Source organism: Budorcas taxicolor, chromosome 20, assembly GCF_023091745.1.
Source record: "Budorcas taxicolor isolate Tak-1 chromosome 20, Takin1.1, whole genome shotgun sequence".
Taxonomy (NCBI): domain Eukaryota; kingdom Metazoa; phylum Chordata; class Mammalia; order Artiodactyla; family Bovidae; genus Budorcas; species Budorcas taxicolor.
In genome coordinates this window covers 43,577,887-43,598,059 of record NC_068929.1, presented here as the reverse complement: position 1 = coordinate 43,598,059, position 20,173 = coordinate 43,577,887, and the positions used below count along the sequence as shown (strand labels likewise).

The following is a 20,173-nucleotide window of genomic DNA, read 5'->3' as shown; positions in this document are numbered from 1 at the left end:
AAGAGAGATGGCTGTTAGTCCAGTGGGAAAGACATGTTGGTTCTCATGCTGATTTACAGCAAATCGGGACAGGCCCAGTAGAAACGGAAGTGTGCGGCTAAAATCATTTTCTATCTTCGTATTTGGCTTCTCTGCAATTTCAGTTTCCCATAGAAATATGTATCTTGGGGAGACCAGCTGGGGCTCAGGACTAACAATCTACCCTTCATAAACTAAAAAGGCAAAACATGACATGGGAAAACTGAAGTCTTTCTGGGCCAGAACTATTGGATAGTGGATCCGCAAAGAGTGCAGTGATTTAAACAATCACCTGATTTTTCAAAAGAGATAGGAATATTATTTTCCCTAAGGTTTCAGTGCTATTAAAGTGTTTATGTATTTTCTAGAATCTATTAATTTAATGATAATCAGCCTGTCCCTTTATCTTCATAAAAGTCACACAGCCTCACTCAGGTATCCTAAGCTCCATTTTCTTGCTTGTTGTCAGATGGACTCAGATTAAAATCTAGACAGTCCGTGTATGCATAACATGTAGATGACTCCAGGACCTTTTATGAAATTTAAAGGTGGGAAGTTAATCAAAGGTGGGGAGATACCATGTCCAAAGAAGTAGGGGAGTCCTGGAGCATGGTGTCGATATATGGATGCTGTGGCAGGCGCCTCTCCCTAGTGGTCCTTCCAGGGCATGCAAAGCACGGATGGCTAGACTGCCTTTGAAGGAATCCTAACAGGACAGTCACTTCTCAGGATTCGTGGTAAAGATCTCTTTGCAACACTATAGACCACAGGTTACCAGGTTCCTCTGTCCATGGGATTCTCCAGGCAAGAATACTGGAGTGGGTTGCCATGCCCTCCTCCAGGGGATCTTCCCGACCCAGGGATCGAATGTGCATCTCTTGCGTCTCCTGCATTGGCCGGTGGGCTCTTCACCACTAGCACCACCTGGGAAGCCCAAACCATGCAGAGTACATAGTTGTGATCAACACATAACACTAGATTTCTCGATATTTTATTTTTAAATCACATTTTTACCCAACTGCTCCATTTTGAGCTTTCTTTTCCAATGATAGGTGAAAGTATCTACTGAATAGTTGGTTCTTGAACATGGACTGTCCAGGAGTTTGTGTTGGCTGGTTCACATTTGTCTGTCTTACCTCTCTGACCCTAACATAAGTTTCTAGAAGATGGGGACTACATAATGTTTCCTGGATTTCAAAGGCCTTCACAGCCATTATTTTGTGTGATACCCTGTGAATATCAGCCATGTGAGATCTATACAGCTGTGAGATTTACAAGACTGGAATTATTATTCCATCTCTTACAAGAGAGGAAGCTGACACTCAGGAACCCGCTTGAAAGGTTGCAAGTCAGTGGAAGAGTGAAAATTGGATTAATTCCATGCCTCTCCCGATCCACCAAAAAAAAAAAAAAAAAAACAAACCCTAGCACAGCATGGTGGACAAGCAATTTGTCTTCTGAATTCACTTATTGACTTGATCAAACTTTCAAGTTTTGAAAAGTTACCCAAAGGCAGAAACTGTCTTTTATTCATAAGTGAACTCCAGGATATTTCTTGGGATACAATGATCACTTACTACATATTTATTCAGTGACTATTCTACCTGGAAAATAATCAGGAATGGGAATATTCTTCTCCCTGGGAGCTTATGCATTTTTCACTTTGAGTTTCTTGCCTTCTCAGATCCTACTTTCAAGTTCTGCTGTATTGGAAAATAAATTTCTCCTTAATTTTGTTCCAATCCAGCATAATCACTCACTGATACATGATAATTCTCTTGAAATCAGCATTTTTGAAAAGCAGGAGATGCGTGTGAGTACAGAAGACTGTGTTGCTCAGTGAATGTTTAACTGCAGAGCTGGGTCAACAAATAAAGCTGTAGTGCTTCCCAGGTGGCGCTAGTGGCAAAGGACCCACCTGCCAATCCAGGAGACATAAGAGATGCGGGTTCAGTCCCTGGGTTGGGAAGATCCCCTGGAGGAGGGCATGGCAACCCACTCCAGTATCCTTGCTGGGGAAATCCCAGGGACAGAGAGTCTGGGGGGCTACAGTCCATGGAGTTGTACAGAATCAGACACAACTGAAGCTGTGAGATTAAGATGTCAACAAACACTTAAACAACCAGCTCGAAGACTGAACTTCCGAGTTTGTTTTGATATAATGGTATTAATCTTTGGACTTCCCTGGTAGCTCAGATGGTAAAGAATCTGCCTACAATGCAGGAAACCTGGGTTTGATCCCTGAGTCAGGAAGATCCTCTGGAGAAGGGAATGGCAACCCACTCCAGTGTTCTTGCCTGGGAAATTCCATGGACATTGGAGCCTAGTGGGCTACAGTTCATGGAGTCGCAAAAAGTCAGCCATGACTGAGCAACTAACACTTTCATGCTTGGGGGAACAGTGCTTCATAAACCAAGAAATGCTCACTTATTTCCAACTAAATGGAGACTACCAATAAAGCTCTTAAAACCCTGCAGTGAGGAAATGGTCTCTTCTAGCATCTTCTATGACTCACTTCATTTTAAAGCCTGGAAAGGGCAGGCTGTGGGTGTTTATTTTTCTGGCTCGCTATAATGTTTCTGCTTTTCTTGTGTATGAAGAGACTTTATGCTGCATTCATCTGAGTCATCTTGAGTCATCTTGAGTCACTTCTCCACTTACTACATTCTGATCTGAACTCTCAGGGTTTTCAGATCTCCACTTTGAAAAAAACTGTATCAGTCTTAGTAAATAATCCTCTGTGTATGCCTGAACATATTTCCATGCTGGCTGCCTCAGACAGGCTCCAATTTGAGAACTGATTTGTAAATTAGGACCCTGATAACCCTAATACCAAGCATGTGTACTCTGCCTTGCATTTTCTTTCCAAGAAATGTCTGAGTAGACATATCTAAAAGTAGGAAACTCTGATTTTGTTTTCTACTCTGTTTGTAACTTTTTTTGGTTTATTTTGATTTGAAACATCTCTAATACCCACAGACTTTACTCTACAACTTTACAAGCATTTTTAAAAATCCAAAAGTTTATGCATGTATGCCTGCCACCCCATGATGAACTATGAAATTAAAAAGTTATAAAACCTGTAAGAAATAGCACCTGATATTCCATTATAAACTCCAGGCATGACGTAGGGACTAAGCTCAGCTTCCTTATCTAGAAACTGAAAGTAATGATAACCTTTCAAGACTGAGGATATATAAGACAACAATCTTAACATAGTGCATAATATATAGGACACAAGTGGGAATTGGAAGGTATTATTATCACTGTTATAATAATAATGCTGAAAATAATAATAGTAATAACAACAAAGGGCATGGGGGTCCCCACTTTCTACTATCCTTCTGAAGCACAGAATGACACACAGACCTATCTTGCAGGATGCTGTAAAGCAAGCAGCTGAATAAGTAAAGTGGTTGCAGGCACCAGTCTAGAAGATACCATGGAGACACATATTCCCATTGGTTTTTTGCTGGATTTTTTTTTTTTTTTTGGATTTGGGTTTCCTAGGGCTAATAGATATGTTTTTATTTCTAATTTTACAAATTATAAGTATTAAATAATCTTATTCACTATGAATTTGTTCAGCTTAAAAGAATAAAGCAGGACTAAATAATTGCTATCTAGATGGTTTTTAATTAAAACACATTAGATTTTGGTCTTTCACAACAGAAGATTATTCTAGAACAGAAACACTAAAGTCGCAGCCCAAGAGGTACCTGTGGCCCACTGGCATGTATTCTTTGGTCTGGTCAACCTCAAAAGAAACAAGCAAATAACAAAATACAATTATCGAATTAGCAGGCAACATTTTAAAGTGAGAAGATTCCATATTAAAACTCCAGGTTTTTTAGCTTCTCTTGAAAAAGCAGATAATCTGTAACTATGGGCCCCATTCCCAACTGGCAACTCAAAAACTTCATGAACAGATACCGGGTCTGGGGGAGTTTACATGTTTCTTTACCTACCATTCAAACCCATCCACTCTCCTCACCCAGCAGACATGGCATCTTTCAAATAATCGGTGCTCGCCATTCCTTCGCACTGGGGCATAGCACGTCCAGTGAGACAGTCAGCGTGAACTGCCTACTGTGTATACTGAGCCTCAGAACTCAGGTGCCTTTGCTCACAGTCGCAGCAGAACAAGTGGCACTGTTTTGTATTCAGCCCACACACTTCCCAGTACATCTTCCAACTGTGTTTATCTCCTTAGGAGCTGTCAAGCCCTTCAGATGAGACAAATGCAGGACACAGTGCCACACTTAGAACTCATCTCAATTGCTACTTTCAGGATCCTCAAAACCAGTTTCTGTGACGATTACCTTATGCCCTTGCCTTATCATTTTGAACTCTGTACCAGGCAGTTTGTTAATCTGTGAATGTCCTCCCTGCAAGTTATCTTGCCCTCACTTGCCATCACTCAGAGATTAAGGCCTCTGGGGGGAGCCCGCTGAGAAAGAAGTCTGCTGCTAAATTAGTCACCTCTACCCACCAGAGGGGCACTGTGGGGGAGGGGCCCCACAATTGACTCAAGAGCTGTCATGCTAAGAGAGAGTTCATTCAAAAACACAGCTGGGGTTTATTAGAGAGGCTGGGTTAAAGGGATGAGTAGGGAAACCGTCAATACATAGTCTCAGGAAGTGATAAATGAATGATTGGTTGTTGCTGTCCAGTTGATCAATCATGTCCAACTCTGTGACCCCATGCACTGCAGCATGTGAGGCTTCCCTGCCCTTCACTACCTCCTGGAGTTTGCTCAGACTCATGTCCACTGAGTCGGTGATGCCATCCAACCATCTTATCCTCTGGCATCCCCTTCTCCTCCTGCCCTCATTCTTTCCCAGCATCAAAGTCTTTTCCAGTGAGTCGGCTGTTCCCATCAGGTGGCCAAAGTATTGGAGCTTCAGCTTCACCATTAGTCCTTCCAATCTCATACTAAAATCATTTTGAAAGTAAGTGATCTATAAGGGAGTCTTAACTCCTGGTCCCCCGCTTCCCTTGTGCCTCAGAATGTGGTCTTATCTGGAGATGCTGTCTTTACAGAGGAAATCAAGGTAAATCGAGGTCACTAGGGTGGCCCTAATCCAGTATGACCATTGTCCTCCTGAAAAGGGTAAATCTGGATGCAGAGACGCACATCGAGAGACAGCACCAGGTGAAGATGAAAGCGGAGGTGATGGTGAGGCATCCATAAACCAAGAGACACCAAAGAATGTGAGCAAAGCATCAGAGGTCAGGAGAGAAGCATGGAGAAACTTGTCTCACAGCCCTCCTCTGTGCATGCACGCGAAGTTGCTTCAGTCACGTCTGACTCTGAGACGCCACGGACTGTAGCCCGCCAGGCTCCTCTGTCCATGGGATTTTCCAGGAAAGAGCACTGGAGTGGGTTGCTGTGCCCTCCTGCAGGGGATCTTCCTGACCCAGGGACTGAACACATGCTTCTTATGTCCCCTGCATTGGCAGGCGGGTTCTTTACCACTAGCGCCACCTGGGAATCCTCAGGAGGGATCAACTCTGCGGACACCTTACTCCTAGACTTCCAGTTATTGTGAATGAAACATGCTGCCCGTAAAGAAAGGATGCTGTGGTTGTCAAACCCAGCCAGCCCTGAGGGGACTCAAGAAGGGGAAGAGCAGGGCCCTGACCCAGATAGCTAAGGTGTACATCAGAGGCATGATTCCGAAAGCCCAGGCTCTTGCATCTTCTCATACATAGAAAAGTGCTAAATTCATTAACTTGAGATATCTGGTTTTCTTTAATTAATGATAATCTTTAGATATGAGGCCCTATAGCTCAGGAGTTAGAGCAACTGGTCTTGTAAACCAGGGGTCGTGAGTTCATATCTCACTGGGGCCTGCTGAGTTCCAACTACCTGGTCTTTGTCGCAAAAACCTCAATGTCAATCCCAAGCTTCCAATTTACCCCTGCCCCGCCTCTCCCCCTTAACGACCACAAGTTCGTTTTCTACATCTGTGACTCTTTTCCCTTTTGTGCAACACTGTAAGTCAACTATGCACGCTAGGTCACTCCAGTCTAGCTCTTTGCGACCCTATGGACAGTGGTTCACCACGAGATTCTCCAGGCAAGAATACTGGGGTGGGTTGCCATGCCCTCCTCCAGGGGATCTTCCCCACCCAGGGACTAAGCCCGCATCTCTTACGTCTCCTGTGTTGGCAGGCGGCTGCTTTACCACAGGCGCCACCGGAGAAACCCCTATACTCTGGCCCCTCCCTTACCTCTCTGGTACAGTCCCTCAGAGCTATCCGAGAGGTTGCATCTCAGGCTTAATGCCTCCCTTTTGTCCACCAAATAAAACATAACTCTTGACTTGGAGGCTGTGCATTTTTTCAGTCAACATTACAAAACTGGTGAGACAGTACATTTCTATTGTTTAAGGTGCCCAGTTTGTGGTCCTTTGTTAAGGCAGCCGAAGCAAGCAAATATACAGCACTGTGGAGAATCAGCATGACCCCCAACTGGTTTTCTTCAAGTAGCTGTTTCAGACAAGGGTGCTCACATGTGTTCTGTGGGAATCCTGGCAAAGCATGGGCTGCTGGCCTCTGGGAAGAACTGAGATGCTGGCACTTGCAGAGGTGACATGCCGAAAGGGCAGGTGGTCAAGGCTAAAGCATCAGGTGTCCAGTCTCGCATGACTGTCCGGGACCTTGAATGAAACTGGGGAATACTGAGAGGAATTGACTCAGCTGTGTCTTCTTACCTTCTGTGCTGTCTCCCTGCAGTTTTCAGGAACTCCTGTGGCTCTTCATGTGAGTTTTGCATGCCTGTTTTCATTTAGCAACAGATAAGCCATGGGCACTTGCTGCACTGCCTTCTGTTTGAAGAGCCAGGAGAGCTTGATCGTGAAACATTTAGTCTATCTGGACACACGTGGAAGCCAAAACCCGTGTGAACAGCTTTGCACTTAATAGATTCTCAGGGGCTGGCCTAATTAATTGTATTCTTTTGTTTGTTTGTGTGCTTTGGTCAGGCACAAAGAAAGTAGATTAAAAATCTCTGCAGACCCAGAGCATCTCTGCTTCTGAGGCTCTACCCTAAGGCCCATCCAATATATTAAAAACCATCTCTAGTCTCAAGTGACATATAATCTTTTTCTGTAAAAACAATTTGAAAAGCTGTTTATTCTTTTGCTTTTGAAAACATTTGGTGAGGACCACTCATTTAATTTATGAGTGGCTCTGATTTCTCTGTGATCATTACACATAGTCTGGAATTCCAGCAAAGTGAGAAAAGCCAGTCTACAAATTGTTTCCTAAACAGAATACATTTTTTAATGAACACTGAGAGCTGTCATGTTGTTACATTTTGCAGATGTTTGAGAGCTGTATGCCAGAGTTCAGAGTAAAAGCTCTGTTGCCAGCAGTCAAATCCTGGCTCTGTTGCTTAAAGGCTGTGTGACTTTGGACACGCTTCTAAATATCTCTATGCCTCTCTTTCTTTACCAGTGAAATGGGGCTAATTAGGCCATTGTGTGCTCAGTCGTGTTTGACCCTTTGCGACCCTGTGGGCTGTAGCTTATCAGGCTCCTCTGTCCATGGGATTTTCCAGGCAAGAATACTGGAGCGGGTGGCCGTTTCATCCTCTAGGGGATCTTCCTGACCCAGGGCTCAAACCTGCGTCTCCTGGGTCTCCTGTATTGGTAGGTGGATTCTTTACCACTGAGCCACCTGGTAAGCCTGGTAATACCTACAAAGGTATTTAATATACATACTAAATGCTTGATAATCATTTGTTTTTAATGTGTAATTAAATATTGATTTCTGATTTTGCAGTGTCCTTTACTTTATTGGAGCAACACAGTAGTTTTGTTTTTCAGATTTTAAACACTTTTGTGGGTCCATGAAAACCTTGCAGCACTAAGCCATGTGCCCTGCATAAAAGGGCTCTGAGCTCAGAGAGGGAGTTAGATGAAGATGCAGGGGCCAACACACGTTCCCCCCTACAGTGTGGAAGGATTCCCTTTTCTCCACACCCGCTCCAGCATTTATGATTTGTAGACTTTTTGATGGTGGCTATTCTGGCCTGTGTGAGGTGATCCGTTATTATACTTTTGATCTGCATTTCTCTAATAATTAGTGATGTTGAGCATTTTTTCATATCTATATGTCTTCTTTGGAGAAATGTCTATTTAGATATTCTGCCTACTTTTAAAAACTGGATTGTTTGATTTTTTTTTGCTATAAGAACTACCATATGACCCAGCAACCCCATTCCTTGGCATATACCCAGAGAAAGCCATAATTCAAAAAGATATATGCACCCCAGTGTTCACTGTGGCACTATTTACAATAGCCAGGACATGGAAGCCAGGACATGTTCATTAACAGAGGAATGGGAAAAGAAGTTAGGGTACATATATGCAGTGGAATATCATAAAAAAGAATGAGGGAATGCCATTTGCAGCAACATGGATGGATGCAGAGATTGTCATATTGAGTGAAGTAAGTCAGAGGAGGACAAATATTATATATTGTTTATATATGGCATCTTAAAAACTGGGTACAAATAAACTTACAAAACAGAAATAGAGTCACAGATGTAGAAGGCAAACATGGTTGCCAGGGGCAAGGGTTGAGAGGGGTAAATTGGGAGACTGGGCTTGATATATAAACACTGCTGTGTATGTGTGGGTGTGTGTGCTTAGTCATGTCTGACTCTGCAACCTATGGATCATAGCCCACCAAGCTCCTCTGTCCATGGGCTTTTCCAGACAAGAATACCGGAGTGCATTGCTATAGCACTGAGAACTCTACTCAGTACTCTGTAATGGCCTATTTGAAAAAAGAATCTTAAAAAGAGTTGCGATATATATATGTACAACTGATTCACTTTGCCATACAGGAGACACTAGCACAACACTGTAAATCAACTATACTCCAATAACTGTTGTTGCTGTTTTTTTTTTTTAAAGAAAATGCAAGGGCCATAGATCCATTCTATCAGGGAACTTGGGTGTCACTGACTGGACAAGGCTTGCAAAGTAAGAGTAACATGGAAAACAGACCCTTGTCTTCTTTCTTGCCTGATAATAAAGTTCTCATTTAGTGAATGCTCCAGTATTCTTGGTCTTCCCTGGTGGCTCAGCTGGTAAAGAATCCTCCTGCAATGCAGGAGAGCTGGGTTCGATCCCTGGGTTGGGACGATCCCCGGGTTGGGACGATCCCTGGAGAAGGGAAAAGCTATCCACTCCAGTATTCTGGCCTGGAGAATTCAATGGACTGTATAGTCCATGGGGTCGCAAAGAGTCGGACACGACTGAGCGACTTTCACTTTCACTTTACTATTTGCTAGGCACTATGTGAAGGGCTCACATGGATTATCATCAAACTTTCTGATAATCCTGTCTTTCTAAATCAGCAAAGGCTGGGAGAGGCTTAACACTAGCTCAGTTACAGCTTGGCACAGCTGGAAAACCTAGGAAAATTACTATCCCAGGAAATCTATTAGTCTAACTGCTGGGAGAAATATGGGAATTAATGAACTAAAATCAAACTCATAGAGTTCAAGAATTAAGTGAGATATTTAAATAGAGTGGATAGCAGCCAACAAAAGATGGATGACATTCTTATTATTTCCATCTATTCACTTTACTAAAAAATGATTATAGGTATAGAGCTTATTATATGCCAGGTATTCTTATGAGAATTTTAGGAATATTAGCTCATTTCATCCTCATAACTTCCCTAGAGTCCTCATTTTTAGAGATGGAGGGAACAAATCACAGGAAAATAAAAGTAACCACAGGGGGATTAAATTCACACATCTGATAAGGGGCAAAGCCAGAATTTGGAACTGGTAGAGGGAGGTGCATGCTCTTCACCACTAGACTGGTCACCTCTCAAAAGGCATGTCACTGAAGTGGGGTGTCTAGTGGGAGCCACAGAAACTTTGATACTTATCTTCATTTGCAATAGAGCCCCCATTCTGGACCCTCCAAGCCTAGAAAGTAGGCTGGGCAAAACCAGAATAAGATTCTTGATTCCTGAGATTGGGGGTGGGAGTCGGGTGTCTAGAATATGATCTTAATCAGTTGGGTGCAATTGTAGGAAAAATTGCTCCTTTCTTGATTTTATCATTTCTAAGTTTATTGGCTGACTTCTTTTTTAAGGACTTCCCTGGTGGCTCAGACGGTTAAGTGTCTGCCTACAGTGTGGAAGATCCAGGTTCAATCCCTGGGTCAGGAAGATCTCCTGGAGAAGGAAACAGCAACCCACTCCAGTATTCCTGCCTGGAGAATCCCATGGATGAAGGAACCTAATAGGCTACAGTCCATAGGGTCACAAAGAGTTGGACATGACTGAGTGACTTCACTTTCACTTTCTTTTTTAAACCCTGTGTCATCTCCTAAAACATTTCCCAGTATAGAATGTCAAAGACATTCATGCTTCAGCAAAGCTCATTAGTGGGCTAATGTATACAGACATCAGCAAGACAGCAGAGGGGGAAAAAAGGAGGATCCACTCAATGAATATTCTGATGCTGATTTAACTAAAAGCACCTCTCCTGACAACATCTCTAAGTGAAGGTAGCAGCTCAGCCTCTCAGTGGAACTGGACACTGGATTCCACATCTGCCATCACTATACTATGCAGTGGCCTCTATTCAGAACAACAGACTCCAGCATTTGTCACTTGGCGCCAACATTTCAGTCCCTTGTTGTCCAGTGAGGCACATTGTTTTGCTCCCCAGAAACAGAAACACAATGAAAAGGACTCCTCAGCCAAATATGTAATTGTGGTCCCTTGAAAAAGCATGAAGATTCTGGCAATTAGTAAATTCTACATGACAAGAATTATTAACTGCTTTGGATGCAGCCAACACTCTTTTGGTAAACAGTTTAAAGGGACCAGTCACAATACCCCATTCAGCCTTATTTGGACAACACTGTAATTTACGCAATCGAGGTTGGCAGTGGACTAATAGGTCAGGCCAGCCACAGGCTGTGATTATACCTTCCCAGAAACAGCAGGGAAATACCCTGGCCTGTTATTGATGTGTTCACATGAATCAGTGCAATACCAGCAACATGCCTATATTAGGTTGTAGATGTTTTCTTTGCATGTACACCTTTGTCTTTCTTTTTTGGAGAGTCCTAGCTCTCCCATTTGATTAGCAGTTATTACAATAAAGGAACTATATCTTTTTTTATTTCCACCCAGCTGCTACTGAGAGTATTATATACAGAATTAGAAGCTAAATAAGGGCCTCCCAGGGGGTGCAAATGGTAAAGTGGTGCAGGAGACATAAAGATGCGGGTTCAAACCCTGGATCAGGAAGATCCCCTGGAGGAGGGCATGGCGACCCGCTTCAGTAGTCTTGCTTGGAGAATCCTACCGATAGAGGAGCCTGGCAGGCTACAGTCCATAGTGTCACAGAGTTGGACATGACGTAAGTGACTTTTCATGCACGCATGCAGAAGCTATATAAACCTAAATTGTGACTTTGAGCTAATGAAATAGTTTTGGAAATACAGTTATAAAAAATGGTTGTATTCAAATGAGAGTTTTCTGCTTTCAAATAGTTATCTTCAGAGATGGTACCTTTGCTTATACAAAATTTTGAATTCTTTTTTTTAAAAATAATCATATATTGTCAAATGAACAGTTTTGATATCTGCAGCTGGTCAGGAAAATTCTGCATAGAAACTAAGTGTCACATAGGATCATTCATTCTCAGTGGGGGCAATGAAGACTGGTTCTGGGGTGGAGTGAGTTAAAAAACCTCACCCTCTTTATGTATAAAGCACAGATATATACATAGTACATAAAGAAATACATAGTATATCTGTCCTATGATTATGTATTATATAATTTTTTCATATGAAATGTTCAGAAAGGCAGTTCTCTGGAAATATAAAGTGGATTAATGTTTGTCTAGGGCTGGGGAATGAAGGTAGGGACCTGGGATGATGATTAATGCATGCAGGGTTTATTTAGGAGGTGATGAAAACATTCTTAAATTACTGTGGTAATGACTGTATAACTCTGTGAATATACTGAAGGTCACTTGTGTGTTCACTTTCAATGGGTGAATTTTATGGTATGTGAATTATATCTCAACACACACACACATACACACACAAACCACTTCCCTCCTTGAAAATAAAGTCATGATGGAGGAAGACAATTAGGAAAGAGCCTCTAAAAAGGCACTTAAGGAGTCATTTCCTTCTCCAGGGGATCTTTCTGGCCCAGGGATTGAACCCAGGTCTTCTGCATTGCAGGCATATTCTTTACTGTCTGAGCCACCAGAGAAGCCCACTGGGGGGAAAAAAACATGAGAAACACTGCCTTGGATCAAAAAAGTGAATTTCATCTTAAATCTCTGTATTCCCAGTTCAAACATCCATGATGAGAATTTATCCTCAATTAGCCCGAACAGTTCTTGGGTTAATCCTGCCTAAGTCAGGCAATATCCTCTGGGCCTCATCTCTACCAGTAGGTAGAGTCTGGAATTAGTTTTGCTGCCCAGAACCTGGTCTCTAAGAGCAGTGAGGCTGAGAAAAGATTTTAGAAGAGGCACATCTTATGGGAGTCAGGAATCATGGCTGCCCTGTAGAAGGCATACTAGAAACAGTCTGCTAAAAACTAAGTTGCTTGAGACCTCTAGAAGACCCTTGAGTCTAGCTCAGTGTTGCAGGGTAAGTTCTCAAGGAGACAGACTCAGGTGTTTAGCTAGCATGGCTTTTATTAGGAAGTACTCTGGAAATCAACTCTTGTCAGAAAGAGGGGAAGGAAACAGGATACAGCCTGGGGGAGATGGTGCCATGATGCAGGCCTGACAACAGGTTTAGCCAGCCTCAAGAGAAGCTCTGGTCCTGGGATAGCCCTTCGAAGTTGTCCCAACAGCTGAATATAAGCCCTTTACTTCTGAAAATGTGTCTGGTTGGTACATCACAGCATCCTCCCAACTCAGGTCCCTGACTTCAGACTATACTACAAAGCTACGGTCATCAAAACAGTATGGCACTGGCACAAAACCACAAATATAGATCAATGGAACCAAACAGAATGTCCAGAGATAAACTCATGCACCTGTGGTCACTTAATCTATGACAAAGGAGGCAAAAATATACACTGGAGAAAAGACAGTCTCTTCAATAAGTAGGGCTGGGAAAACTAGACAGCTACCTGTGAAATAATGAAATTAGAACACTCCCTAATACCATGCACAAAAATAAACTCAAAATGGATTAAAGACCCAAATGTAAGGCCAGATACTATAAAACTCTCAGAGAAAAATATAGGCAGAATACTTTCTGACAGAAGTCATAGCAAGATCTTTTTTGAGCCACCTGTTAGAGTAATGAAAAAATAAATAAATAAATAAACAAATGGGATCTAATTAAACTTAAAAACTTTTGCATAGCAAAAAAAACCATAAACAAAATGAAAAGGCAATCTTCGGAATGGGAGAAAATATTTGCAAATGAAGCAACTGGCAAGGGATTAATTTCCAAAATATATAAACAACTCAGGCATCTCAATATAAAAAAAACCCAATCTAAAAACCTAAATAAATATTTCTCCAAAGAAGACATACAGATGGCCAAAAAACACATGAAAAGATGCTCAACATCACTAATTATTTAAGAAATACGAATCAAAACCTCAATGAGGTATTACCTCACGTGGGTTAGAATGGCCACCATCAAAAAATCTATAAAGAATAAATGCTGGAGAAGATGTAGAGGAAAGGGAACCCTTTTATAGTGTTAGTGGGAATGTAAATGGGTGGATAAACACCAATTTTAAACAAATAATAACAAAAAATAACAAAATAAACAGCTACTATGAAGAACAGTATAGAAATTCCTTAAAAAACTAAAAATAGAACTACCATACAACCCAGCAATTCCATTCTTAGGCATATATCCAGGGAAAACCAGAATTCAAAAGGGTGCATGCACCCCGATGTTCACTGCAGCACTATTTACACCAGCGGGGACATGGAAGCAACCTAGATGTCCATCAACAGAGGAACAGATAAAGAAGAGATGGCACATATATACAATGGAATATTACTCAGCCTTAAAAAGGAATGAAATGATGCCATCTGCAGAGCTGTGGACCGACCTGGAGATTGTCATGCAGAGTGAAGTGAGTCAGAAAGAGAGAAACAGATATCATGCAGTATTGCTTGTATGTGGATCTACAAAAATGATACAGATGAATTTATTTGCAAAGTAGAAACAGTCACAGATGTAGAAAACACACTTATGATTACCAAGAGGGAAGTGCGGTGGGCTGAATCAGGAGACTGGGATTGACATATACACTACTATGCATAAAATAGATAACTAATGAGGACCTACTGCATAACACAGGGAACTCTACTCAGTGTTCTGTGGGGACCTAAATGAGAAGGAAATCTAAAACAGAGTGAATATATGTAGACATATACCTAATTCACTTTGCTGCACAGCTGAATTCTTCTTTAGATAGTACTTTATAAGCTATGAAAAGCAATAGCATTACTTATAATCAAGAATCACTTTAAACACAAAGGTCTTATCCAAATGGATCAGATTACTCCTTTATCCACCAGACTTAATTCTAATCAACTTCCTGCGGCTTTCTCCTGAATCAAATATTTTCCATTTCTCTGATGGTGAGCCTAAGAGGAATTCTAAGATACTCTGGTCAATAGCAGCATTATTATGGAAACGATGTGGCTTCCCAAGGAAGCTCATAAGAAGTCAACAACCATCAATATATTCTGGCCTGTTGGTTTTAAAAGTCATTTATTTTCTGGTCATTCTTTAGGCCACTGACTGAAATACACATAAGAAAGCAGAGCAAGGCCCCTGGAGACTCCAGCACCCTTGCAGAAAGCAAAGGTCTACTTCTACTACAGACTCTGGTAGCAAAAGTCCTAACAGTTCTAGGTCCCCTGGTGACCCAAAGAAAGTTAAAGCCTGGAAGGATTTCATGATCTCCTAGCCTATGGATTTCCAGTCATACTTGGAGAATCAGATCAGATTAACTGTGGGGAAATGCAACACTATTTGAATTTATGTGACTAATAGTACACATCTCAAAACTTCATCAGGTCTGAATAGATGGATGATTTGAGAGGCTTCTCTAAGTGGCAAGTACATTGCCTATCATTCCAGTTAGAGTGACTCTCCTTTAGTTTTAGTTTGAAACATAAGTTCCAGTAAATGTCTGGCAAGCCAGCTTTTGGGGTAGGTGGGAGAGCCTTGATTTGTTCCCAATGGTTTAACAACGGACCGGCAAAAATCCTGAAGATTTTTCAATTAGCTGTCGTGAGCCTGAGTATGTAAGATCCAGGTCATTTCAGGCAGGTAGATATCTGACCAAATGAGAGGAAGATCTTGTAAGAATGGAAAACAAGCAAGATAGGATACTGGGAGGTGGGAAATGCAGAAAACAGGCCACTGGGCACCTCACCCCTGGTCACTTTGGAATGGTTAATGAGGAGGATGGGTGAGAGGGCTGATGAAGCACGAATAACCCCGGTGTCCTTTTTAACCCCTGGGCTCACCTCACTCCAGTTGCCCACTGTCCAGTCTGATGGACATAGGATGTCTCTGTTGCAGGACACGAGGGTCTTGGGCTTCAGCAGATGCTGGCAGTCTTGAGGAGGGAGAGCCTGCTCATCCGAGCCCATGGTCTGGATGCACAGCACTGTTCGCTTCTTTTCTCCATGGGGCCCACATGTTGCAGAACATGCTTCCCACTCCCCTGCCCACCACCTGCAGACACACAGGGACATGTGAGAAAAGATCAGCCCGAGTCGATACACATGCACTTCAACCAATGGCTAGAAATCCAGAGCAGAAACGCTGATTACAGAGTTGGGAGGTCCCTGAAGATGCTTCAGCCCAGTAGAGGGTGCTCTGCAGACAGGGCCACGGCTAGCTTGTTCAATCACAGCTATGGAACTCCGCAGAACACTTGGCATAAGCACATGATAAGTAAGCATGTCTTTAAATGAAAAAACAATCCTCCCACCAAATCTCCTCTCTTCTCAAACAAGAAAACTGAGGTCCTGTTTTCTCTTGTGAAACCTCAAGCAAGTTTAAGCCTTACTCTCCACATCTGTTGAATGGATGTAACAATATTGACTTTAGTACTGAAGTACTAAATGTACTGAAATACCAATTTATGTACAGTGTATAGTACACAGCCTGACATAATACAAGCTCAATCATTTGTAATTATAATTATTGTTTTAACTGCTGCTATTGACTAAAAGAACCCAATTAGAATCTAAGTCTCCTGGCTCCTAACTGAATATTTTTCTATTTCAATATGATGCACTTAATTAATTTTCAATTATGTAGAAGATGCTCAGTCAGGGGCGTTGTCATCATTCTCTCCCTCCTCCATCTCCTTCAATCTACCTGTGAATATTCTCACTGGTCGCTTTAAAAGAAAGAAGTAGGAAAACAAGAAATGTATTAAATAAGATCTCTTGGTTTTTGTCAGCTCTTCTTGATAAGTTGAATAGTTGAAACTGTTGCCTAAATTAATATTCTGGATTCTCTACGGAAAAATAAAGATGTGTGATTTTCCTCTACCTGCTATCATGGTTGATTGCCTCAAGGTTCTAGGATGTGGGACCCCGTGGTTACACTAAAGTCACTTTTGAAAGTGCCAAGGAACCCTCTTTGGAGCCATCTCTTTTCCTCCTTCTTCATCATTGTCCAAATCTTTCTCAATATCAAATACAGAACAGGTGTCTTGACCCAGCACATTTTGGGGCACCATTGCTTCGATGTGTAGTCTGCTTATTCATCCCTCCATGCAGGAACAAAATAGAATATTTGTTTTTCATGGGAAAACAGTATAGCATGTGAATTCCTTTATTCTTGACTTTAAGGAAATCTTCTGACCTTGAGATAGTATCAAATTTTAAAGTAGGTTAAACTGTGTACTACTACTTATATCTACAAAATATTAGATTTATTTGAGTAGGACTTCTTTGATTCTCATACTTTTAATCTCTGGTTAAAAATACTAGAAGAAAGCTTTTCCTCAATTCTATTATATTCTTCAGCTAATAAGTAATTAAGATTACTTATTTAGTCCCTGGTATTTAACATCTGGCCATCTTGTGCAGATAAAGAGCTAATATTGGGACCATATGATGTGACACCAAATAAATATCCTCTGTGTTAATCTAATTACTCTGTCCTACCTCTGACATTTCTGTGGGAGGCCAGACACACTATCAAATAAATCAAATGCCATTCTGGAAGGGCCTTAATGTGAGCTGACTGAAAGTCCAATTTATCTAGCTACTTACTACAGGGCTTTCAGCTATGTTACTAAAAGGTGATAATAGACTTCCTTGTTTCTCTTTCTGAAGCTGTCTTCACAGACTCCTGGGGACATATGTTTGCTCCTAGTTTAAGGTGAAATCCACCCTCTTTATTTCCCTGCAAATGTCTTCCAGGCCCAGAACTCAGGAGCTATTGCCAAACTGTTCTGTTGTCCAGCTTATTCATTTTGGTGTCTGCCATAATCCCACCTCTTCGAGGAGATTTATAAAAGAATCTTGTTTTACATTTATATTTATAGGAGATTTATAACAGGAGACTGTTTACATGCTCTGAATGATAGCTGAGAAGCACAGTATAACATTACAAGAACTCAGCAGGACAAAAGGCTCAGACCACACATTTATGCACCACACCCCGCAAGGCAACCTTTCTCATTTAATCAGAATATAATCAACAGTCTAATCCAACTTTTTCCATTTTTGCTATTAATTTTTCTCTTGCCAGAATGTCCATATCTGTCACACCTAAAGTACAAGTGGATAACTGATCATGCATTGTCTCATACTGTTTTTTTTCAATTGTCTCTATAATTAGTCAATCTGAACATTTCAGGTACTAGGTAAAAGTCCTATGGACCTGGCCTGTATCAGTGATTCTCACTGATCATCACTTGCGGATCTTTCAAAAGTTATCAGCTATCAGTTCAGGCCCCCTTGCTATATTGGATGGCCAGAATCTCTTGAGGTTAGGGCAAAGGCATCAGTGTTAAGAATTCTTTGATGACTTTCATATGGAGTCAGGATTAAAAACCATTGGTGTTATGATGGGCTTCCCAGGTGGCATTAGTGGTAAAGAACCCGCCTGCCAATGTGGCAGACATGGGTTTGATCCCTGGATTGGAAAGATCCTCTAGAGGAGGGCAAGGCAGCCCACTCCAGTATTCTTGCCTAGAGAATCCCATGGACAGAGGAGCGTGGCAGGCTACAGTCCATAGGGTTGCACAGAGTTGGGCACGACTGAAGTGACTTAGCACACATGCATGGTGTTATGACATCAGATAAATGAATTGGATTGTTTATCTTGAAATTTTTTCTATAAAGAATGGACTCTGTAGATTTAGTATGCTATTAGTACAAAGACAGTAGTTATAAAAATTGATTTTATTTTAAAGGAAATTTCTATTCTAAGCAAGAGTTTTAAATCATGAGGCATTCTTTTTCCATGAAAACCTACAGGCAGCTGCCAGGCTGGAAAGAGTTATAAGAGTTTATGGAGCATTTAAATATACAGAGCACTATCACAGCTGGAGCCTGGCAGAAGTTTGCTTTCCTGTAAACCAAAGTTCAGAGAGAAGTCATAGAGAAAAGAGACTCAAATGACCTCTTTCTGGAGTCAGATACACTTTCAATTCCAAAGAATTTCTTTCTTAACAGGCTACTTCATCCTGGAGTGTGCCATGCAAACTTTCATTCTGGAAGCCACTGACGATATAACACAGATTTCTTACATTAAGATTAACAGAAGCTTTTTGTTAAATCTTTTTTAAAAATCTGTCTTAAGTATCCATTTGGGAAAGAACACAGAAGGTCCAAATTGGGTATAGAAACAAATTATTACTGAAGGACAATAATCCAGAAATAAAAAGATTAAATCTTGCATATGAAATCATTTTAGGAGCAGAAATGACAGCCCTGAACAACGGTATGAACTTTTCAGATAGCATGAAAATTAGGTGACAGGGGAAGATGTTACAACTTGAAATTCATATCTAAGGAAACTACTGAACTAGTCTTTCAAAGACAAATAATGTTAAGAGAGCCATCGACATTTATTATTCTTTAAAAAAGCAAATTAACTTAATTTCCTTTCTTTAATACCCTTGTGAGTTTGCAGGCATGATTTAGCTTTGAAGTTGGTTTCTGCTTAACAATTTTTTCATTGTGTTTTAATGTGTGAGAAATATTTTAAACTTGGATTTCTGATTTCAGCACCAAAACGTGCTCATCCAGAGATCCTGGGCAGCAGCACGGTGTACGAGCACCAGCACAGAACACTCAGTAGCTTCAACCAGGTTCAAATCTAGACTCTACCACTTCGGCTAAGTGATTTGGGAAGAATCTGAGGACTTTAGTGTCCTCATCTGTGCAATGGCATAAAAGTGTCTACCAGTCAGAGTTGCTAACATGAATAAATCACTTGGCAGCATGGAAACGGCTTGAAGTAGAGTGGGTTCTCAATTAAGAAATCATACTCCTTGGTATTTATCTAAAGGAGCTGAAAACTTTTTGTTCACACAAAACCCCACATAGGGATGTTTATGGTAGCTTTATTCATAATTCCCAAAACTTGGATGCAACCAAGATGTCCCTCAGAAGGTGAACTGATAAACTGTGGTCCATCTCGACAATGGAATAATATTCACACAGAAAAGAAATGAGCTATCAAGCCATGAAAAGACATGGAGAAACCTTGCTGCTGCTAAGTTGCTTCAGTCGTGTCCGACTCTGTGAGACCCCATAAACGGCAGCCCACCAGGCTCCCCTGTCCTTGGGATTCTCCAGGCAAGAACACTGGAGCGGGTTGCCATTTCCTTCTCCAATGAAGGAAAGTGAAAAGTGAAAGTGAAGTCGCTTAGTTGTGTCCGACCCTTAGCGGCCCCATGGACTGCAGCCTCCCAGGCTCCTCTGTCCATGGGATTTTCCAGGCAAGAGTACTGGAGTGGGGTGCCATTGCCTTCTCCAGGAGAAACCTTAAATGTGTATTATTAAGTGAAAGAAGGCAATCTGAAACAGTTATATGATGTATGATTCCCACTATCTGAAATTCTGGAAAAGACAAAACTATAAAGGTGGTAAAAAGACCACTGGTTGCCAAAGGAAAAAAGCA

At 41.5% G+C, this 20,173-nt stretch overlaps 1 protein-coding gene and 1 non-coding gene across 2 annotated transcripts in view; one reads left to right on the top strand and one right to left on the bottom strand.

Annotated features, from left to right (window-relative positions):
- Nucleotides 1-20,173, bottom strand: part of ADAMTS12 (ADAM metallopeptidase with thrombospondin type 1 motif 12) — a 382,516-nt gene that overhangs the window by 45,808 nt on the left and 316,535 nt on the right. Inside the window, exon 18 of the mRNA XM_052659198.1 lies at nt 15,544-15,754. Within this exon, the coding sequence (XP_052515158.1) occupies nt 15,544-15,754 (211 nt within the window). The remainder of the gene's footprint in view (nt 1-15,543; nt 15,755-20,173) is intronic.
- TRNAT-UGU (transfer RNA threonine (anticodon UGU)) lies at nt 5,801-5,874 on the top strand. The gene has a single exon. It is a non-coding gene; the product is annotated as a tRNA-Thr (tRNA).